The sequence below is a fragment of the Myxocyprinus asiaticus genome, chromosome 25, assembly GCF_019703515.2.
Source record: "Myxocyprinus asiaticus isolate MX2 ecotype Aquarium Trade chromosome 25, UBuf_Myxa_2, whole genome shotgun sequence".
Taxonomy (NCBI): domain Eukaryota; kingdom Metazoa; phylum Chordata; class Actinopteri; order Cypriniformes; family Catostomidae; genus Myxocyprinus; species Myxocyprinus asiaticus.
Window position 1 is genome coordinate 14,514,905 of NC_059368.1, and position 24,983 is coordinate 14,539,887.

Consider the following 24,983-nt stretch of genomic DNA (forward strand, 5'->3'; position numbering starts at 1 on the left):
TACAGCGCTGCGTTGTAACTGCAAAGAAGTTGTAAAATTGGCTATAACTTCAACAGGAAATATTAGTTTTATCACACTAAAATCATATTAATATGCACATTGTATATGTCTTGTGGCTATGATTTTGAAACAGTGAGTATTGTAACGTTTATGGATTGGCCCCATTCACTTCCATTGTAAGTGCCTCACTGTAACCCAGACTTCTGCTATTTTTAAAGAAAAGGAGGGACAAGTTGAGAGAATTTTTTGTAGTTAAAGGAATAGTTCACCCAAAAATTACAATTCTCTCTTCATTTACACACCCTCATGCCATCCCAGATGTTTATGACTTTCTTTCATCTGCTGAACTCAAATGAAGATTTTTAGAAAAATTTCTCAGCTCTTTTGGTCCATACAATGCAAGTGAAGGGTGACCAGAACTTTGAAGAATCGCATAACTCAGCATAAAAGTAATCCATACGACTCCAGTGGTTAAATCAGTCATATCTTCAGAAGCGATATGATTGGTGAGGGTGAGAAACAGATCACTTTCACATTCTTCTACTTGTGTTTTTGATGATTCACATTCTTCTTGCATATCGCCCTTTACTGGTCAGGGAGAAGAATTTCATGCAAAAAAGGACTTAAATATTGATCTGTTTCTCACTCACACCTATCATATCACTTCAGAAGATATGGATATAGGAGTCGTATGGATTAATTTTATGATGCCTTTATGTGCTTTTTGGAGCGTCATAATTTTGGCACTCATTCACTTGCATTGTATGGACCTACGTTACTCACCATGGCATGAGGGTGAGTAAATGATGAGAGGATTTTCATTGTTGGGTGAATTATCCCTTTAAGAACATTATGCTACAAATGCTGTCGATTGAGCTGAACTTGTATTGAATATTCCTTTAACATAAAAAAAGATACTTATAAAGACATTTATACAAACAAGTCCTTTTGTGTATTTGAACAGAGCTGCTTCATAATTAAATTGGTGTTTTATATGCATTTGTCACAGTTTTGACCTGTGATTCCCTCCTTGCCCTTGCAAAGGGTCACCTGACCTGTGCTGATCCATTGGGGAAGTTTTCTTTTCGTTCCTTATATAATGTTTCATGTAACAAGGGATACAAACCTAAAGGAAAGACCACACTCACCTGTCTGAGTGATGGCACCTGGTCAGCACCCACACCTTCATGTGAAGGTGGTTTTTTTGAAGCATGTCCATGATTTCATGAGTATGGAATCCAAGAATCCATCATATGAACTGTGGAACGAGGCTTCCAAATGTGCTAAACTAGAGTATTGAAAAACAATGCATTTTGAAATGCTCTTCTAAATTCAGCTGGAAGCTTTTTAAAGGGACACATACTTTACATATTTCCCTCCTGCAGTATGTACTAATTACATATTTGAGGTTTTAAGCTGTTATCATTTCTGTTTGAATTATTTTGGCAGTTGTAAAGTGTGACCCAATGAAGTCTGCCCCTTATGGCTCTCTGCAATGTTTTCACCCTGTGCAGGAGTTTGGTTATGCTGCTACTTGTTGGTTAAAATGTGATTTTGGTTTTGTCCACAATGGTACAAATTTCACCCAGTGCACTGCACAGGGTAACTGGAGTCACACCCCTCCTGTTTGCCTTGTTAACCTAAATCTTTAACAGTACAAATTCAGACATATTTTCAGTTCAGAATAAAAAACAGAATACATTTATGAAATAATCTTGGTTCGCCCTCAGCTATTCAGTGCCCCCCCTCTTTCTGATGCACCAAGTGGTGGAATCATGAACTGTACACACCCATTCTCTACCAGTAGCTACAACTCCAGCTGTGAGTTCAAGTGTCAGGAGGGGTTTGCGCTCAAAGGTGCAAATTATACCTACTGTGACCACACTGGGCACTGGACACACAAAACTCCCATTTGTACAGGTATGGCATCAGTTGCAGCATTCTGTTGGCATAATATCAGTTTATACAAGACCATCATTAAAACTGGCAAAGAATGGCTTAATGATATGTTGTAACACAAATGAGGAAGATGTGCAAAGAACATCAAAAGATGAGGTAATGTGATACAGACACTAATTTAATGATATTCAAAGGAATGTAATTCTATACTCACTATTAAGATGCTGTAAGCGATTTTTTTCATGGAAAAGTATGCACAAAATGTTCCTACTCCCTTAAAGATATTAATGAAATAAGTGTCCTGAGAAATCTCACCGGTCTCTGTGACAGCTGTAGATTTTGTAAACAGCAAACAAAAATGTGTCCCCGGACCGCGGACACTGATGCTTTTCACCTGTCAATCATTTTGCTCGTTCTCATAGTGTTGTATTTGAAGCAGATCATTGAGGCTTTGATTCATAATGTTTGTCAGTTGAGGGCACTATTGGGCCACTGTTGAATTTGACAGCCACAGGAACAAACAATGCTGCTCTTTTGCTTGGTTTTGGTCTCAAATTGATCTTTGGTGGGCGGGGTTTTGGAATGAGGGGCGTGGTTAATTCAACAAAAGCTTCAGAATGCTAAAATCACTTACAGCACCTTTAAATATTGATCTGTTTCTCACCCAAAGCAAACGTATTGCTTTAGAAGACATTAATTTAACCACTGGAGTTGTATGGATTACTTTTATGATGCCTCTATTTGCTTTTTGGAGCTTTAAAGTGCTGATCACCATCCACTTGCATTGTATGGACTTACAGAGCTGAGATATTCTTCTAAAAATCTTTGTTTGTGTTCTACTGAAGAAAGAAAGTCATAAACCTCTGGGATGGCATGAGGGTGTGTGATTGATGAGAGAATTTCCATTTTTGGGTGAACTATTCCTTTAAGGTAACAACTGCAGTTTACCACTTTTTGTATTTACATACTTGTACATTACATTTTAATGTGGGAGGGACAATGAAACATTTAACTGAACTTTAGCCTCATGTAATAGTTAATGTAATAGAGTATCTTTGTTTTAGCATATTTTCTTTTTTCTCACAAAATCCAGCAGGTTTTTTTAAAGACTCTTGTCTATTGTAAATATTTTTTTTGCTTTCATAGCTCAACAGTGCTCCCTTCTGTCAGCTCCTGAGAGTGGCTGGATCCAAGGAGGTCCCTGTTAATCCTCAGCAATGTTCTCTCTTCTCTTTTTCTTTTTAAATTGCAGCTGTTCATTGTGAGTCCCTCTCATTCTCTCATCTCTCACCTGAGCTGGGACCCCAGAGCTTGGATCTCAGTGTGTGTTCTAGTGTGCCGAAGGCCATGTGCTCAATGGAGCAAGTGAGGTCATCTGCACCTTCAAAGGGCACTGATTTTCCATCCAGTTGCGTTGGAAACGCCAACTCCTCCTCCAAAATCATTAGCAGTACTAGAAAAGTGAATTGAATTGAACAAAATTCCATAAAAATTGAATTGAGTTATCTTTAATAAAAACAAAATAAAAAAATAAACTATTTATTGAATTTTGTTCAACATTACACAATTCAATTTCATGGAATTTTGTTATGAAATTGAAATTCATAAATCTTAAAAATAGTCTAAAACATTTTTTGAGTGTAAAGGTTGTCTCCCTTTAATTATTATAATAATGATGATAACTAAAACTGTGGTAATAACATAAAATATTGAAACGAGTAGATAATTGTAGGGCCATTTCATCATAATTGCTTTTAAAACAAAAGGCCACTAAACCATATTGACAATATTTGTTATATATTTTCAGTAGAGGAGATGCCAGTGAGTGCAGGCATCTTCAGCTGGTCTTCTACTGCTTGGAGGACTGATATTTTTGTTAGTGTACAAATTTACAAAAAAGGTAAGAAACAGAAAAGCCTATTCTGCTATTGCCATTACTATGAAACAAATTTATCCAACCATTATACAAAGTTTAAAACAATTAACAAATATCATTTAATAGCATTTGAAATCAAAATTTGTTGGTTGGCAATTGAAAAAAATGCCTTTCACTTATCTGTGTACCGTAATTGATTATTTAATGCCAGCAAACCTGTTTGTTTTTTAGCTTTAGTAGGTCAAATGAGCATAGCCATTTTTAATACACTAAGTAAGATCAATGATGTGTATTGGCCTTGTGGTAAAGAGTTTTAAAATGCAACAAGGACCATTACAGTAACTACGGTAAGTGACTTTGAAGTTTAAAGGAATAGTTCACCCAAAAATGAAAATTCTCTCACAATTTACTCACCCTCATGCCATCCCAGATTTTTATGACTTTCTTTCTTCTGCTGAACACAAGCAAAGATTTTCAGAAAAACATTTCAGCTCAGTAGGTTCATACAATGCAAGTAAATGGTGACCAGGCACCATCAAAGTAATTCATATAACTCCAATGGTTAAATCCATATCTTCAGAAGAGATATTATAGGTGTGAGAAACAGATCAATATTTAAGTTATTTTTTACTATACTGTAAATGTCCATTTCACCAGCAGTGCTAAGCGCTCTCTTCTCTCCAGAGTTCTCTCTTTTTTTTCTTCTTTAATTTTTTTGCAGGGGGGGAAATTCATAGTAAAAAAGTACTTAAATGTTGATATATTTCTCATCCACACCTATCATATTGCTTCTGAAGACATTGATTTAACCACTGGAATCGAATGGATTACTTTTATGCTGCCTTTATATGCTTTTTGGAGCTTCAGAGATCTGGCCACCTTTCACATCATTGAATCAACCAACAGAGCTAGGATATTTTTCACAAAATCTTCATTTGTGTTCAGCAGAAGAAATAAAGTAAAATGTGAGATGGCATAAGGGTGAGTAAACAATGATTTGGGTGAATTATCCCTTTAAGCACTAAAACTCTGTTTAACTGTTTAGTGGTTTCAGTTCTCTTAACACATTAATCTATCTCCACAGCAGCTTGTTACGCTCAGAATAACTCTGCATTGGATGGGGATTTGAAGTCAGCCTTTGAAATCAGTTAAAAGAACAATGCACTCACATTGTACAAGCACTTTTATTTGATGTTTTCCATTCAGACTGTTGTGGAAGTTAAGGATTGTTGTGTTTAAAATAAATACTAATTTAAACAGGACTGTGTGTTGTGTTTTGTAACATTCGTAACAGTCCATGTTAGTATGCTGTGGAGTTATTTGCACACTATAGAACATTTATACTCTGTTCATCACTGTCATGCACGAATGGTGTAATATTAGTGTGAGTGACTGCAGGGACATTTCTCAGTATCTATGTGTAGCACCCTAACTGGGTGTGTGAGAGACAACGGAAACATTGTGAAACACCCTGTTGTCTACCCGCACACACCCACTGTTTCATCCAGCCTCACCCTGGACATGCTGTCCCAAATCAGACACCCAGGCCAGGGCATTTTGCCTAAGGGCATTGTGCCCGCTGTCACTTAGGCCCACAGTCTGACCTATAGAATATTCAACTAGTATTTTCTGTATGTTAAAAGCTCTGGGATTAGGATCTTATGAACATTTTCCATAATCACATGAGGCTAGGTTTGTACTAAGGAATGGGGAAGGGGAGGTTGGGTTATTGAAAAAATTCTATAGGTTTCTCTAGTGCAACCCAAATTGTCTTTAGTGCCACTATTACAGTTAATAAATGTCATACAGCTTCTTAAAGGTGCATTTTTTATGTTGTACTGGGCACTATGGCTGTTGTCTAGGATTTGGGTACTGAAGTACTATCAGAGAGGGTGTATAGGATAGATAATCAAACTTTATTAGAGTCACACATAAACGTGTACAAGGCATTCAAGATGTCACAACTGTGCGGGTGCCGTAGTGATGATCTCTTAAAAGGGCTTGTTTTATTTAACACATATCACTATGTAACAGAGGTTCATATTTGGATCAAAGGAGGAAGCGGGAGCCGGTTTTCACTGTTTCTTGAGTCAGAGTTTAACAAAATAATAGAAAAACGCTTTGCAGCTTCACACTCAAAACCAAAAGTCTGCTTTGCAGCATATAGGATAAGACAGGTCTGCTTTTCAGCACAACACTCTATATGAAACACTCTGGTAGCGGACACGTAGTCTCTGGCCTGTCTCTCTCTCTGCGGACTGGGTCATCTTTTATCTCCCCCGAATCTCACTGTGCACATAGAAACAGTAATTAATCTCAGGTGGATGTCCTTACCGCTTTCTTGCTCCCCAGACGAGCGCTCAACCATGCCCTCACCTCCACATACCCGGGGGAACCGTCCGGACTGCTTACTCCACCCTCCCCCCCACCACACACACACTTTTCTGGAGAGGAAGTCCATGACAGCCATCTGTGTCTCAAACTTAAATGGCTGGAGTGCCAAATACCAAGGGGTGATCCGGGCATTGGCATCCTTCATGCGGTGGAGCCATTGGAGTGGGCCGTTGTTAGAACAGAGGGTGAATGCTCATTCCAACAAATAGTAGCGGAGAGTGAGGACTGCCCACTTGATGGCCAAACACTCCTTCTCTATGGTGCTGTACATCATACAGAGCTTTCGACTAATGTACAGCACCGGGTGCTCCTCCCTCTCCACCACCTGGGACAGAACAGCACCCAGCCCCCTGTCCGATGCGTCCGTCTGTAAAACGAAAGGGAGAGAGAAATCAGGGGAATGCAGAAGCGGCCCGCCACACAGTGCAGCTTTTACCTGTGTGAAAGCCCGTTGGCATGGCTCCATCCACTGGACCGGGTCTGGAGCTTCCTTTTTAGTGAGATTAGTCAGTGGGCTGGTGACGTCCGAATAATTAGGCACAAACCTTCGATAATAGCCAGCCAGAACTGTCTCACCTCCTTTTTGGTCGCTGCGGTTTTATAAATTTGGGGTCGCACCTGCCCATGACCCAAGTGGAACCCCAGATACTGTATCTCCACCCGTCCAATTGCGCACTTCTTCGGGTTTGCTGTGAGCCCCGCTCGTCGCAGCGACCTCAGAAAGGCCCCCAGATGCTGCATACGCAGCGTGCGGTCTGAGGACTCGGTCCATAAGATGCTGAAATGTAGCCGGGACCCCTAACAAACTGAACGGAAGGGTCACGAATCGGTGTGGAGAAGGCCGTTTTCTCTCGGGACATCGCATAAAGGGGATCTGCCAATAACCCTTTGTTAAGTCCAGTGTTGTGTAAAAGTGAGCCGTGCCCAACCGATCGAGCAGTTCATCAATACGAGGCATTGGATACACATCCAATTTTGACACCGTGTTGACTTTTCTATAATCCACACAGAACCGGATTCATTGCTCTTAGGTACCAGAACCACCGGGCTGGCCCAATCACTATGGGATTCTACTATTACCCCCATATCGATAATAGCCTTTAATTCTTCTTGTACCACCTGTTTCTTCTGTTTAGGTAAGCGGTAGGGACGTCTACGTACCACTACCCCAGGCATTGTCTCGATGTGATGTTCTATGAGGTTAGTGCGGCCGGGGAGAGGCGAGAACATGTCAGAGAAACTTTTTTGCAATCTGGAAACCTCCGTACGTTGTGACGGCGAGAGGTGGTCTCCACACGGGACCAGAGTGAACTGATTGGCTTTTAGACTCACCTCTGGACCGAGCTCCTCCCTCTCCAGAACTACCGTCACCAAGGATACGGGGACTGCCTCTTTCCATGGTTTTAGTAGGTTGAGGTGGTAAATTTGATGAGCCCCTCCCCTATCTGTACGCACTACCTCATAGTCGACTTCCCCAACTCGCCGTGTGACCTCAAAGGGCTCTTTCCTCTTCGCGAGTATTTCGAGCTCGATGTGGGCAGTAATCCAAGTAATTTATCTCCCCTAAACTCCCATAGCCGAGCTCCCGTTATACAGCCGTAACTGACGTTCTTGAGCCTGTAGCAAATTCTCCTGTGATAGACGCCCCAGTGTGTGGAGTTTTGCTCTCAGGTCAAGAACGTATTGAATTTAATTTTTGCTTTGTGAAGGTCCCTCCTCCCAATTTTTCTTCATGACATTTAACACGCCATGGGGCTTATGCCTATATAACAATTCAAATGGGGAAAACCCCATGGAGACTTGTGGGACCTCTTGTACTGCAAATAACAGGGGTTCGAGCCACCTATCCCAATTCCAAGCATCTTCGTGCACAAACTTATGAACCATATTTTTTAAGGTTTTATTAAATCGTTCGACCAAGCCGTCTGTTTGTGGATGGTAATTCGTACAGCTTGCGTAGTGTACGTGACATGAAAGTAGTGCACTGATTGGTGAGGATTTCTTTCGGAATCCCCACTCGGGAGATAATTCTGGGCTGTCTTTTATCTCCCCCGAATCTCACTGTGCACATAGAAACAGTAATTAGTGACAGTTCATCTCAGGTGGATGTCCTTACCGCTTTCTCTCTCCCCAGATGGGCGCTCAACCACGCCCTCACCTCCACACACTACAACACCTAGTGGCGTGGATGCAGGATCTTTTAATTTTCAATAATGCCATTGTAGAAATACACTACATAGACAGAATGTATTATTCAGAGTAGAGCCATCTTCAATTTTTGACAGGAATGAAAACAAGGCTGGATAGAATTACAGTCTCTTCAGTATACTGTTGTTTGAAGTCTTTTGGAACGTTCCACTAACGAAACGTTGAAAAAAACATCTTTCAGTAGACAAAAAAAAAGTAAGCCATCTGACTCGGGGTTCTCCGCCACATATTTTAATTCAGCGTTTGAATGTGACTCCTCAGCTCTCATGGGATTATTAACACTTATAATGGAAATAGTAGGTCATCCGGGTATTTCTCGCATATTGTTTTATTAATACTGAGGATTTAGACATACAGTAGGCTGAGTTTGGATTGGCATGCAACCCATTCTACTCTTACTAATTCTACCATATCCATCTATGGCAGAAATAGTAAGAGTAGTATAGTATGTCATTCCGATCGAGCTCACCCATTCTTCTGCACTGGCATAATGCGTTTGGCATAATATATAGGGAAGTATTCATATTCGGATGCAGCTAATAAATCTATCCTTCACAGCCTCGTTTTCATTGCCGTCAAAATTTAAATATGGCGCTACTGTTTTTGTCTGTTCGCAGTCAGCCATTATGAATTATTTTGTGACGCAAAAGCATCCAATTATAAGGGGATTATGAGACAAAATAATTAACATTTTGCTGGTTATGTGATCTGAACTTGAGGTTTTTTCTTTAGGGGTAAATTTTTTTTTTTTAAATAATACATTTTTTTATTTTATTACCATACACTTTTGATGTGTGAATCTAATGTTATAAATAATGACAGTAGTTCAACAGTACACTCCGTACCATGGTCACCTTTCCCGTTGAACCTTCGAATGTGACTTCTGGTGCCAAGTGAAAATACACACTCAAACCAATCTTTTGTTACTAAAACATTTTTGACAACAAAGTTGAATGTTTCTTAAGTAACATGTAAAATTACAACGTTTTGATTTAATGCCGCCTTATCAGAAAGCCAGTTCGTGCTGCTGGTCAACAGAACCTCTTCAGCACAGAAGAAGGGAGTTGCACGGGGACTTCTACAAACCAGTCGCATCTGTCCGGACATCAACGCAGCATGGCACCAATTATATCGCTTAAGAGGAAGCATGTCTGCAGCCCGTCCTGGCATGAAATGTGTAATAAATAACTGATCATCTGACTGGACTGGATGCCTCCTGGCTGCTATCGTAATAATAACGAGGCTATTGTTACCCGCTGTGACCGTATGATATCCTTTTGATTATTTTTCCTTTCCTTTGCCTACTTTTCCTGCCAACGGCAAGTCTCGCGCCAAAAATTAATGCACGAGAGACTGCGATGCGCGTGCCAATGCGGTTTTAACCGGAATATAGTCTCATTGACAATTTGTTCTTGGTGATTTCTATGCAAACCTAATAAAATTGTTTATTTATTCCTAAGATTTTCTGTTAGTTTTAAACTATAGAATAACTGGTATAGTTCACAAAAAAAAAAAAAAAAAAAAAACTATAGCCGGTTGCGGCCCGTTCTGCATAACACGGCGGCCCGTTTCAGCTTATAGCTGCCGGTTCGGCCCGTTCGGCCCCTTTTCACGGCCGGCCCACTGGGAAAAGTCCTGGTTCTCCCCATGGTCAGTCTGCCCCTGCATGGCACATTCCAGAGAGGCAGCCCCAACATTCTGGCTTTTTGGGTGGTCACATCGGAAGCCCATGAGAAAAAAAAAAAAAGAAAAAAAAAAAGATGCAAGTATGCAGGTTGGATAGATCTAGTGCCACAATGTAAGCGTTCATGAGAGACTGTGACCGGATGTGGCCTTTATTTGTGTTCAAATGTAAGTCTAAAGATCTGGGAGATGTTATGGCCAGTGGAAGACACAGTCCTGTTCTGGTAAAGTGCCACACAGAGATAAGCATCATCATAGGAGGTGCTGAAAGCCTAGACTGTGTATGACCTTGAGTTTGGTCCAGTTCCAGTTCTCATTGCATGCTTGCTAAGGAAAGTACAAAGAATTTGCTACAAAGTACCCGATCACTAACATGCATTACAAAAATGCACAACATAAAACTGTATACAGTAGGCTATATATGTGGGGATATGTAATTAGCTGTGTCAGAATATATAGTATGTCATATAGATTTGTTTTAAATAATATGAGTCACTTTCCCAGTCAGATAGCATTTTATTGTAATTCAGTCCAGTTAACACACAAAACATAATAAATACAAATTACACCGAGAACATTTTCACCACAGTACATTTCCATTGTCAGCAGTCACCACCATTTCTATATCTGAGTCCTGAAACATGCAAAAGCAGAATACTCACACAAGCAGTACACACACATCCACACATGCATACACACATACAATCTCATGTATTTCTCCAGAAGCATCTGAAGAATGCTCAAGATGCAAAGTACGAGTCTTGCATTGAATACAAACAGTCAATGGGTGTCAAGAGCGAGGGTTCACTGGATGATAAACAGTCTGCAAAGTGACACACAGGGTCACTGTCCGTATCGTCAAAGAAAGTGTCACAACCTAAAAAGAGATGATAAATGTGATGGGAAAAGAGCAAAATGTGTTTCTAGCCCTGTATTTGTAAACCTTGAGTGTGTTTTATACCATAGGGATGCATGTGGTCTCCAGGCATCTGTGGAGGGGTAAGGCCCTGTCTGAAGGGGTCCAGCTTGATGCTCCTTGACTCTAGACTGATATTTTGTTGGGGCAGTGAGACATATGAACCTACTCTCTCTAGCTCTGCAGGCAGACCTCCACAAGAGGGCACTGTGGTTACAAAAATGGCAAGAAAATGGGCATTTCAGCATTGCAGTGTGAATTTTATATCAAAATGTACTGTTACTTAAAGGAATAATTCATCCAAAAATAAACATATTATCTCTTCATCCTTATATCGTTTTATTAAATAAAGAAATAGAAAAGGTAAAAGAGTTCAAGTTTATAGGTATTATTTTAGATTCTCAACTCACATTTGATAAGACATAAATAAACTTTCAAAAAAGTTGAAGATTCACTTACATTGTTTCAAATATATTGGACATTACATTTCAAAGCAGGCAGCTCAGCTTCTTATGTATGCAATAAATTTGTCTCATATTTCGTATTGTACCACAGTTTGGACTCAAACAAGCAAATCCACAGTAAATTGTATAATAAATCAGGCTTTAAAAATCATGGATAATAAACCAAATCATGTGCATCATTGCAATAAAAAAAATCTTCTTAGTTTTTAATTTTTTATAAATCTGTCCTACATAAAATTGGTGTTTAAAGTCTGCACAATAAAGCCCCACAGGTGTTATGTAAATTGCTAAATAGACAGGATGGTAGTAGAACAAGATGGATCACAGTGAATGGTAACTGTAGGGTTGACTATCACAGAACAACTCAGTGGTAAAGGGCTTTTTCTGTGAAGGGTTCTTAACTCTGCAACATGCTACCATCTGAAATAAAACCAATAACAGAAATAAAATCTTTTATAATATTGGTGAAGCGTTAGTATTAAAGAAACCAGAACTGTACTCATCTTTAATTTTCAGTTAATTTTTTTGTCTAATCTTTTATAAAATATGTTACCAGGGATGGGAGCAACCTTAGTAATTTTTTTTATTTTTAATTATTGCATTTATTTATGAATTGATTTGCTTTTATTTTATTTATTTATCTTTGTATGGAAAAGAGCAGAAAAACTAACAGAACTTTATTATAACATAAGATTTTTTCTGTTCTACATTGCTTGATTTCTTGATTTATGTTGTTTTTAATAGAAAAAGCCCATCTATGTACCTGAGATCCAAATTAGTCTCTATGTAATGCATCTTTTTTTAGTTTTTGTGCTGAAATCATGTTTTTGTACTGTCTCTACACAAATATATATATATATATATTTTTTTTATTGTTTAGAACAGAAAAAATCTTATGTTATTATAAAGTTCTGTTATTTTTTTCTGCTCTTTTCCATACAAAGACATTTAATAGTGACCATGTCTGTAAAGCTTCAAATATGACCAAGATAAATAAATAAAATAAAAGCAAATCAATTCATTAATATAAGCAAAAAAGAAGTCCAAGCAATGTAAAAGTAGAAAGTACATAAAAGTAGTCCATAAGAGCTCAGAAGACTTGGGATATAGCTCACACGTTGTATGGACTACATTTATAGTGCTTTTACTGTAGTTTTTGTCTTTACAGATGATGAAAAACATCACAATGAACTGTTGTTGTGTGGGAAAAACTGCAAGAAGATACTTCAAAATTTTCATTTTGTGTTCCACAGGGGAAAAAACAAACAGCATACGAGAGTCAGTAATGACAGAATTTAAATTTTTGGGAGAAAAATTCCCCCAAGAGGATGAGTTTATGCTATGAGTATTATAAGAGATTCAGAGAATAATCTGTGTGTGTAGACTGAGGAATTTTGTCAACTTTGTATACCAGTGTGTTGTGCTTGGCTGTCCCTTTTCTCTTGAGGAGACACACTTTGCTTTTGCTGCTGTCTTCTTGCCAGTTTTTTCATCTACATTTCAACAGACAAAGAGATAGAGAATTGTAAGCATTCACATAATTTAAAGTGTTTCCTCTTTTTAATCCCATGTCCCTTGCTGGATGCAAACTTAATACTGAGGCATGTACAGTCCATGAGAATCCTAAGAGAAAATAATACCTTTGATAATACAAAGGAAGGCAGAGAACACACACATAGCTACCCTGAAAGGAAATACGCATCTAATCTAAAAGCATCTATACATATAATATGTCATCAGTTTCCTGCATGAAGCAATAACACAGCTTGTTTCCTTATTGGCAAGCTCATACACTGCAGAAAGGCTTCTGTTATCAATTGCATAATTTAATGTTCTTTCAGTGAGTGTGTGTGTGGGCATCACATTACCTTGGCTCTTTGGTTCTGGAACCAGACCTGAACGACTCGTACGCTCAGTCCTGTCTCTGCTGCCAGAGTCTCCCTCACCTTACAATAAGATGAGACAGACAGAAAGAGAGCCATAGTGTGACCTTCATGGTCTATGGGTCATGTAAACTAACTGATGAACTGACCCACACTGGAGTATCAGATCAACAAAGATAGATACAGCAATGCAGTCAGACCAGCTGCAGTTGGAGAGGGGGATCATTCCTTACCTTTCCACAAAAAAAAAAGAAAACCTCCTTCACAATTTTTAAAATGCATTTTAAATGAATGGTGAGTTAAACCAAAGTTCAACACAGCATCCTCATTACACTTCTTTATTTAAGTTAAACAAGTTTAATAAAATATTAAACAAGTTTATTTCCCTATAAAGTTTAATTACCAGTATTTTAGCTATGATTAATTTGGACTATTATCAAGTTTTTGAGCTGGTGTTAAATATATAGTCACATTACAGACATGTTTGTGTTTTTGTATTGTAATGGCTGACCTTTCGACATGGTTTGGATGAGACCTCAAAAGAAGCTTTGAAAGCTCGTCTCTGCTGTGTTGTAAGGATGGTACGCGGTCTTTTGGGTCTCTTGTGGTCCATGTCTCCAGTTGTGTTACTGTCCCCTGCTGTCTTAATGTTCCCTTTGTTATATTCCTCCTCATCATCATCCTCACTTTTACCTGTAGTAAAGGTAGCACGGTTATATATAAGTGCCTAAGAGCTAATAACTATAAATAATTAAAGGTGATAAGCTAATAAGCTGATTATTAGCAACCAAAATATATTATTGTTTTTTCTCTCTGTTTTTTAAGCTTTAAGGTATAGTTCACCCAGAAATTAAAAATCTCTCATAATTTTCTCACCCTCATGCCATCCCAGATGGGTATGAATTTCTTTCTTCTGCAGAACTCAAACAAAGCTTTTTAGAAGAATATCTCAGCTCTTTTGGTCTATCTAATGCAAATGAATGGTGGCCAGAGTTTGAAGCTCCAAAAAGCTAATAAAAGCAGCATAAAAGTAATCCATACAACTCCAGTGGTTAATTCCATGTCTTCGGAAGCAATATTATAGGTGTGGGTGAGAAACAGATCAATATTTCAGTCCTTTTTTTACTATAAATCTTCCCCTTTGACCAGCCCCAACCACTAGGTGGTGATATGCACGCAGAATGCTAACTGCCAAAATAACAAAAGAAGAAGTGAAAGTGTAGATTTATAGTAAAGAAGGTTTTAAATATTGATCTGTTTCTCACCCACACCTATCATATCGCTTCTGAAGAAATGGATTTAACCACTGGAGTTGTATGGATCACTTTCAAGCTGCCTTATGTGGTTTTTGGAGCTTCAAAGTTCTGGCCACCATTGGATGGGCCAACAAAACTGATTCTTCTAAAAATCTTAATTTGTGTTCTACAGAAGAAAGAAAGTCATACACATCTGGGATCGCATGAGGGTGAGTAAATTATGAGAATCTTTTTTTTTTTTTTTTTTTTGCGGGGGTGGGGGAGAGGGTGACCTATCCTTTTAAAGATACTGTATATTCAATACAAGATAAGCTCAATTAACAGCATTAGTGGCATTACGTTAACACAAAAAAAATATTTTACTCGTCGTTCCATTAGGAAAAAAAAGCAGGTACAATGAGTCATTTACAATGGAAGTGAAATGGGCCAGTCCATAAACACTCTAATACACATATTTCATAAGTATAGCCATAAGACGTAAACATTTTAAGTGTTAACATGATTTTAGTTTGATAAAATTTCGTATTTACCTTATCTGTTAGTAGATATTTCCAATGTTACAACACGATTTTTGCTGTTTGTTGTTGTTTTTTTTCTTCATATTTTCTTTGTGTGAAAATCAACACTATGCCACATATGCAATTAACTTGTATTGAGCCCAGAATATTTCTTTAATTATCTTAAAAATGCAATGATAAAAAGATGTTTATAATTGGTCATCTACATTATAGGTTCTGAAAATTGTAAATCTGTATATATACACGTGGTGGTTTATCTGTATCACAATGACTGCAACTGAAGCATCCTTTGTAGGGTTTTGGCTGGGTTTTAAACTGTAAACCAGGATATCACAGTAACTTTAAACAACAAAATTTTCTCGAAGGTCCAAATTTATAGATCTTTTTACATTCTACAGAATTCTGATATATTAGTACAGAATAGTGTTTCCTGGAAAGTATATCACAATGATAAAGAATACAAACTGAATATGTTTGTGCATGGTTTTGTGCATAGAGTTAGTCATGAATATATATATATATATATATATATATATATATATATATATATATATATATACACACACACACACACACATATTCAGTACAGTATGTTCAGTACTCATTCATAAACCACATGAATCAGATCCAACCAGTCTAGCTTCTGGGTGGATAAAAGAATATCACTTAACTAACAGTTTATTTTATTACTTTTTGTTGAATATATATTACTTTAAATGTATTATTGAATCTAGCTTAATCAGTGCATTGTCTGGGATTGTATGGTTTATCAAAAGAAGACTGCAGTATCCCACTGTTATGCTGGAATGTTTGAGAGTGTTAAAACAACACCTGAGTCGGAGGTGGTCGGGCTGACCAGTTGGTTATGAAAGTCTCTTGCACAGAGCAACCTGTCCTTTGTGAGCACACAGCGGTCTCCCTTCTGCAGCCTGCAGGCACACACACAGCAGCAGAAACAGCGCAGGTGGAAGAATACAGTGCCTGCGCGCATCACCAGCTCAGCCGGAGAGATGACCTCCGCACAGCCCTTGCACCGTACCAAAAACAACCTGACAAAGAAAGAGAGAAAGCACCTATTATCATAACAGAATCAAATTATGCAGGGGCAGTGTGCATGGCTTAAAAATGAAAATTCTGACATCATTTACTCCACCTTGTGTTGTTCCATACAAGTATGACTGACTTTGTTCCATGCAACACAAACGATTTTAGGCAGAATTTTAGGAACTGACAGCCTCAGTCACCATTCACTATCATTGACTGAAAAACAAACAAACAAACAAAAAAAAAAACGATAAAAGTGATTTGTGACTGAGACTGTCAATCTGTCTAACGTCTCCTTTTGTGTTCCACAGAAGAAAGAAAGGCATACAGGTTTAAGAACGACATGAGGGTGAATAAATGACATCAGAAAATATATTATTGGAGGAACTATCCCTTCAATATTCAATAAAACAGCTCTGAGAGCAGTTTTGTTCTTCTCGAACTTTGGAATATTTTGTTGCTTAGTCGCCACGTCCATCAAGGAATGAGACTAGAACTTGCCATTTTCCCTTGCCGTCCCCTCCACCCATCTCACCCCCCAAAAACACGCAGACGCATACCCCCAGCATGGTGAGTGTGCATCTTAGCGCCTGGCAACCAGAGCTGGGTTTCAGGAGCTAAAACAGAGGCGGCCGGCTCCACGACTGTGTCCGGAGCAGGGCTCCCGGGGAGGGGGGAGAAAGGAGCTCTGCAGGCTGTGGCTCCAGACGGAGGGAAAGAATCATGCCTCCTGGCGGGAGAGGCCGGTCCAGGGAATGATTTTAGCTCGACTTAACCAAACCCAGACAAAGGAGGGAGCTGGCCCAGAGCCTCACTGCCATTGTCCTGCCCTGGCAGACACCACATTTTCTGTTTGTCAAACTGGCCTGAGATTTCCACGCCCGGAGGGGGGCGGAGGGCAGAGCTGAAATCTAAGGTTTGGGGTGAGAGTGATAGGGAGTCTTAGAGAGAATCATCCACAAAGGTACATCAGACCCAGACTGACAGGTTACCCCATTACGACCATCATGGATGGTTCAACAAATTTAATACATCAAATAGTAATAGCTTATTTACTCACCCTCATGTTGTTCCAAAACTGTATGACTTTTTTTTTTTTACACAAAAGGATATGTTAGTCTTAGTCACTACTTAATTTTGCTGTCATTTTGTCTAAAATCTCCTGTTGTGTTCCACAGAAGAAAGAGGGGGGGGTTAGTGAACTGTCATGCATTAAAGATATGTTCTTATGTTTATGATTCATTTTTTAAATATTTTTTTGCCTATTGAACAGTGGATGTTTTTATTGTTTTGCATAGCTCTGCTAGGTGCATGGGAGCATAGCAAAAAACTCCCCTAAAAATATCCCAAAGCTTTGCATTGTTGAGACCTATTAGTGTTGCCCTGGGGTTGCTGGGGAAACAAGTGTGAGTTCTCTAGAGTTCAGAAGGGGGACAGAAAGAAATGACGGCTCTTTACGTTATACACAAGAGCATCTATGGTATGTGAATCCATGTAGCACAGTATGGTTCATTTGTGTATTAAGTAGAATTTGATGCAACAAAACACACATTTCAAGATATAATTTATATTGATAAATGTTATGCACGCCCAATCTATAACATACTCCAGCACACTCGTAAACACGCCTTTTATTTTCACATTCAGTCATGCAGTGTCTGTGGGGTTTTTAAAAATACAGTTGAAGTCAGAAGATTACATACACTAAGGCTGAAGTGATTAAAACACATTTTTTAACCACTTCACAGATTTAATATTAGCAAACTATAGTTTTGGCAAGTAATTTAGGATGTTGTGCATGACACGAGTAATTTTTCCAACAACTGTTTACAGAGAGATTGTTTCACTTTTAACTGAGTATATCACAATTCCAGTGGGTCAGAAGTTTACATACACTAAGTTAAATGTAAAAACTGAAAATTCCAGAAAATTATGTCAAACCTTTAGACAATTATCCAATTAGCTTCTGATAGGAGGTGTACTGAATTGGAGGTATACCTGTGGATATATTTTAAGGCCTACCTTAAAACTCAGTGCCTCTTTGCTTGACATCATGGGAAAATCTAAAGAAATCAGCCTAGACCTCAGAAAAAAAAATTGTGGACCTCCACAAGTCTGGTTCATCCTTAGGAGCAATTTCCAAATATCTGAAGGTACCACGTTCATCTGTAAAAACAATAGTACGCAAGTACAAACACCATGGGACCACACAGCCATCATACTGCTCAGGAAGGAGATGCATTCTGTCTGCTAGAGATGAACGTAGTTTGGTGCAAAAAGTGCAAATCAATCCCAGAACAACAGCAAAGGACCTTGTGGAGATGCTGGAGGAAACAGGTAGACAAGTATCTATATCAACATTAAAACGAGTCCTATATCCACATAACCTGAACGGCTGCTCCGCAAGGAAGAAGCCACTGTTCCAAAACTGCCATAAAAAAGCCAGACTACAGTTTGCAAGTGTACATGGGGACAAAGATCTTACTTTTTGGAGAAATGTCCTCTGGTCTGATGAAACAAAAATGTAACTGTTTGGCATGGGGGTGGCAGCATCATGTTGTGAGGGTGCTTTGCTGCAGGAGGGACTGGTGCACTTCACAAAATAGATGGCATCATGAAGAAGGAAAATTATGTGGATATATTGAAGCAACATCTCAAGACATCAGATAGAAGTTAAAGCTTGATTGCAAATGGGTCTTCCAAATGGACAATGACCCTCAAGCATACCTCCAAAGTTGTGGCAAAATGGCTTAAGGACAACAAAGTCAAGGTATTGGAGTGGCCGTCACAAAGCCCTGACCTAAATCCACTAGAAAATTTGTGGGCAGAACTGAAAAAACGTGTGCGAGCAAGGAGGCCTACAAACCTGACTCCGTTACACCAGTTCTGTCTGGAGGAATGGGCCAAAATTCCAGCAACTTATTGTAAGAAGCTTGTGGAAGGCTACCCAAAAAAGTTAAACAATTTAAAGGCAATGCTATCAAATACTAACAAAGTGTATGTAAACTTCTTACCCACTGGGAATGTGATGAAAGAAATAAAAGCTGAAATAAATAATTATCTCTACTATTATTCTGACATTTCACATACTTAAAATAAAGTAGTGATCCTAACTGACCTAAGACAGGCAATGTTTTCTATGATTAAATGTCAGGAATTGTGAAAAAACTGAGTTTAAATGTATTTGGCTAATGTGTATGTAAACTTCTGACATTAACTGTAGTTTTGATATGAAATATTTCTGTGTATTCACTACGATTACTGGAAAGGGAGGTCACTGAGCAGCAGCACACTGTGGTAGGCAATGGTCACGCTGAATTTAAAAAGAACATCTATGCTTTTACGGTGAAAAGCAAATCTTCAGATTGGTAACCTTCTAAAATTCTGTTTGAATAAACACTTTCATGATTATACACAACTATGCTGCTTGAGTAGTACCTGTGGTGAACAAAGCGGTATTGATGAACAAACCTCTAAAAATGCACAACGACCTGTAGTTTCCAGTAATAAGTCTAAATTGCACTGTTTGAGCCAAAATGCACAGCCAAATCTACACAAAAACAACACAAGACCACACATCTACCACAGCAATAGTTACATTGGCCAAGTTCAGTTTTTTCTACAACAGTTTTTAAACGCTTCAAACTACTTCTGATGGTGCTGCTATGTTGCAAATTAGAATGCCGATTCCAATTTTATTCCAACCTGCTCTTGATCCTTGAGGAATGAGGAATTGTACTGTACCTCTATGCCTTCTGACCCTTAAAGGAATGTTCCAGGTTCAATTCAAGTTAAGCTCAACCTACAGCATTTGCAGCATAATGTTGATTAACACAGAAAATATTTTCATTTTGTCCCTTTAAATAAAAAATAAGCAAAAATCGCTACAAGGCCAGTCTATTATTGTTAAAATCCACAGTATCAAAATTATAGCTACAAGATGTAAACATTATAAATGTTAACATGATTTTAGTGTGATAAAATCGATTACAATGTTTACCGACATTGCGTCATAATGGCAATTAAATTGTAATATTTGATTTACAGTAACTTTACACAGATAAGGTTAGTAAGTAATTTTATTAGACTAAAATCAAGTTAACATACTGTATAGAATGTTATATCTTGTGGCTATACTTTTAAAACAGTGTGTATTTTAATGTTTATGGACTTGCCGCATTCACTTCCATTATAAGTGCCTTACTACAGTATAACTGCGATTGTTTTATTTATTTATTTATTTATTTTTTGGTGGTAATCAACATTATGCCACAAATGCTGCTGATTGAGCTTTACTTGCACTGAATCCATAACATTCCTTTAAAATGCCCACTGATCACAGACAAGGAGATCATTCTTTTAGATCCCATCCTTAAACTCTGAGCATCACTCTAAGTCTGAATCAAATTAATCACCATTTTAAGACACTGAAGTATCTGTTAAGAGAGCAGCCTGCTGACCCAATTACAGTAAAGCTGCTCCTTAACCTGGTCAGTAACTGCTGGGTCAGCTGGCTCCCCACCCCTGAGCCCATAGTGAAGCACTGTGCTACTGGGCAGGAATGCCAGCCAAGCAAGAGTATGTGGCTAATTGGTCAGGTCAGATATCTCACGGTTGGACGGGCATCAAGCAGGGGCACCAGTGGGCACCAACCTATCCAGATGCCTCGACATACTTCACATGCAGGGATCCCCACATATTCCCCTCCCCAAAATTCACACAAACACACACTCATCTTCTCTTGCATAAAGCTCTCCTGTACCAAGAACATATGGGCAAATCCTCCACACTCCTAAAGAACTCGCTGGCTGCCTAAACCCTCTTATTAAGAGCACAGTGGTCACTTTTCCATCATTATTACTTTTGACGAACTCCTAATGTGAAAATGTGATATGGGGGAACATTTTGGCCATATAGGCTGGGCTAAAGCCAAATGCTGTGAAGAAGCCAGGGCCTTTCAGTTTCAGTTCTTTTTGACAGCTGGGAGCAGAAACTGCTACCCAACAATAAAAATGTGATTTTTTTTCTGTAATACAATTTTGGATCTTTAATCACTTTAGACTGTGATTAAACCTTTAGTCCAGAACTAGTGTTTGGCTGTGTTTGGGGGTCATTGTGCTCTGTAGTTTAGCACACTGTCTTGTATTTGGAGGTGAGAAGAATGTGCATATAAGTGTGCGAATGAGAAAAAGACTGAGTTTAGGGGGTAGTAGGGGGTCCGAGCACCGTGTCAATGTGGCCATATGCTGTCCCCAGCTTGCCATTGCCACGCTGATGGGTCCTGCTAATTTAACACATCTTGACAGCGTGTCAGTAGTGCTGTCCTCCTGATCTAACGGTGTGTGTTTTTGTATGAAAGCCTCCTCACATTCCATGGCCCACCGTGACCCTTCCTCCTGCAGTCACCTTGTCTCTCTGGATACTGTGCCAAGTCCCCCAATCCACACACACACACTCTCTCTCTCTCTCCCTCTCTCTCTCACACACACACACACACACACACACACACAAGCACAGACCCTTGTCATAGGACAATAATAGGACTGAATATTGTTCAAGTAAATATTTTTGTATATAAAAAAAAAACGAAAGAAAACCGAATAGCACATGCATGAATATATTATTTCAAAAACAGGCATGACAGTATATTAAATATCAGGACAGAATTTGTGTTACATCAAAATGTATATTTATATTCAATTAAATTTAGCACCAAAGTTGACATCAATTTCTTAACAATAATTGTTGGAGAGGGTTAGCTGTCTTGCAACACTCAAAAAAGTAGGCTTTTATAATATCAGTATCTTCTATACTAAATACCAAATTGTCAAATTGTGGGACATTTTTGCACTGTAGCATGTAAGTAGGAAATGAAAGTTGAGATAAAATTATTTATTGCATCTCTAGAGGATGTTCAAATTAGGCTACTATAGGGGATGTGAAAACTTTTGGATTTCACTGGCACTATCCTAAAGTTCTCAAGTGTTATATACTGTATATTCATGAATAATATCTTGGAAAACAATGTATTAGTTGGTTACTGTGCTTCAAATACATTATTTACAATCCATTTGTTTTCACCATTTTATAAAGGTAGGCTATTTAAATGAAAACAAATGATTACCTCAGTTTAATTTATGCATAAAACTGGTGTAGCCTATTCATTATACAGTATTGTCCTCTATATAATACACACCCTTGAAATTATTTTGTAAAATAATCTATTTTATACTCAAATGCATGATTTTATAGAAAATGTTGCTATACCAGTTCATTTGTAATTTTCTTGAAAATAATAATAATTAAAAAAGAGTTTAAGAACTCCATGCCATATTGACTAAGACTCGTATAATTGATTTAGAAAAGACGTAAATGGCTAAATCATGAACAAACGAGACAAGGATTTAAATTACATAACATGTGTCTAAATTGTCGTGGATTCGTGCGGGATAAATAATCTTATTTGTCCATTAACATTTAATTCAACAAAAATAAATAGCGACGGCAGGAACAAATTATTTACGCGAACGCTACCCTAACTGAAACCTAACAAAATGAGCGAAATACCAAAACGAAAAGAAATAGGCCTACTAAATAACCTTATGCTTAAACTAAGTTAATCTGTAACACTTTGCAACTGCAGCCATGTTTATTTTAGTGTTAGGACAACAATGGTCCTTGACGTTACACTTTTTCCGGAGTGAAATAACTTTGAACTGCTAAAATCGCTGGGGTATTAAACAAAACATTCGTTTTCAAAATGTACTGTATGTACGAACTGCAGTAAGGAGTGTATGAATGTCTTACTTCTGGTAGTCTCGCTTGCAGTAGAGTGTCTTATTGCGGAGGAAGCAGGTGTTTTTCAGCGGCTCGCGACATGATGCGCAGTGCAGGCAGCGCTCGTGCCACAGCCCGTCCTGCACGCGGAGCAGGTACTTGTCCCGGATGTGCTCATTACACCCCTCACACACGCTCTTTCTCCACATGTCTGGAAAAAAAGAAACTTGTAGTAATTAATCTGGCAACTTCAACCCCTTAAGGGTGTACTTTTATGTGTTTGAGCAATGTATGGATCATTTTCCTAATTGCATTATAAAGCTGATATTTTGAATCCGTTATAGGCCTATTAGCTTAAAAGCATGACACACGACATCTTTTAAAACGTGAAGACCCCCCCGCACACACCATACAAATATAAAAAAGTAATATAATGTAACTCAAAAATTAAAACCAATAAACAATACAATAAATCTATGAAAACTATGCATTCCCCCACGATATTTACAAAACAACAAAAACAGTAAATAAAAACAAAACTAAATTTAATGGCAAGATAAATACCTATTTGTTATTCCAAATAAATAATTTTAAGAAGCAACTTCCTTCAGATGTTCTTATTTACATTATTAGCATTATTTTTATTCTAACACAAAAAGTTTGTCTTTAAATTGGAATGTGTCATAATACCTCACATAGCAGTTAATACGTGCTATTATTAATTTTTGCATGATTTATCAAAACTAGGAAATAGAAACTACCAATGTGCATGACAAAAAACTCTTTTTTTTTTTTTTAAAAAAAGAAGACTTTACAGACAGTGGACTAGACCTACCCACTTACCATTGAAAAGAAAGTATCCGTTTTGCCGTCCGGTGTAACTTTCGACAGATGCTTAAGTTCGTTGTACAGGCTCACAAAAGCTCCATAATAAAATTAACCTGTGCGTCTGCGTCAGATACCACCTCTCTCTCTCTCTCTCTCTCTCTCTCTCTCTAACGCTCCTCTTCATTTCTTCTTCTCTGTCTGACCTGCCCTCTCCTCCCTCTTCCTCCTCCCATCAGCAGCACCAGGTGACGAGAAGAGTTTACAGTGTCCCAAACTGGCAGCAAATTAAGAATGTGTACTAATTCTACAGATAGGCCTATTCCTTTTATTTATGAAAAGCTCTAATATATTATAAAATAAATAAATAAATAAATAAATCTTAAAGACAAAAGAGATTTGCAAGATAATTTAACAGGCGAGAAAATTAACGAACAAAAGATATATATATATATTTTCGTAAAAAAGACACTAGCCTGTAGGTGCCACAATTAATCAAGCATGAATGATAAACATTCACGCCTTAAATCCTGTTCATTTAAAGCTCAGGCTACGTTTGGTTTGCGTTTTTCATTATTCTAGTGTCACTGTCCATAGGATATCCTAATTTGCGCACTTATTTATTTCAAAAATAAATAATTATCATAATCAAGAATAAATAATCAATTAATGATATAATAACAATATTAATAATATGAAATATCCAAAACGAATCGTCTTTTTACTAACTTAAAACATGCTTTGTTCCTGATTTTAAACGTACTGAAATAAACAAAGAAAAAAAAAATAATATATAATTTAAACGGAGCTAGTCAGATAATGAGATCAGATTTTTATCAAATATTGAAAATTTATTTTCGATGTAATACATACTCAGTAAAGATCTGACAATAAAGATTTATAATGAAAGAAGGCACTACATTTTGCAGATACAAATGGGGTACCTTCATTAATGTACTGCATCAGATTCAGCAGTTGTAGTGACAGAGCAATTACACATTTGAAATGGAAGAAGCCACAGTCCTTTATCACAGACCTTTATTACAGTCGCTCACATGATGAGGTGAAGATTAAAATTGTGTTTTATAATAGAGGAAAATGTCGCCATCTGGTGGGCTGGACACAATGTCCTAGATATGTTAAAGGAACAGTTCTCCTAAAAATGAAAATTCTCTCATTTTATTCACCAGCTCAGTCACCCCAAATGTGTATGAATTTCTTTCTTCTGCTGAACACAAAT

At 38.0% G+C, this 24,983-nt stretch overlaps 1 protein-coding gene across 1 annotated transcript; it reads right to left on the bottom strand.

Moving 5' to 3' along the window:
- Nucleotides 1–10,565: 10,565 nt before the first annotated feature.
- Nucleotides 10,566–23,801, bottom strand: LOC127416392 (LIM homeobox transcription factor 1-alpha-like). Its single transcript, XM_051655732.1, has 8 exons — nucleotides 23,762–23,801; nucleotides 22,949–23,129; nucleotides 15,929–16,146; nucleotides 13,835–14,016; nucleotides 13,309–13,386; nucleotides 12,852–12,933; nucleotides 11,022–11,183; nucleotides 10,566–10,937 (listed from the first exon to the last, which is right to left on the bottom strand). Exons 2-8 carry the CDS (start codon nucleotides 23,125–23,127, stop codon nucleotides 10,801–10,803), a joined length of 1,038 nt encoding a protein of 345 aa, XP_051511692.1. The 5' UTR covers nucleotides 23,128–23,129; nucleotides 23,762–23,801; the 3' UTR covers nucleotides 10,566–10,800.
- Nucleotides 23,802–24,983: the final 1,182 nt, after the last annotated feature.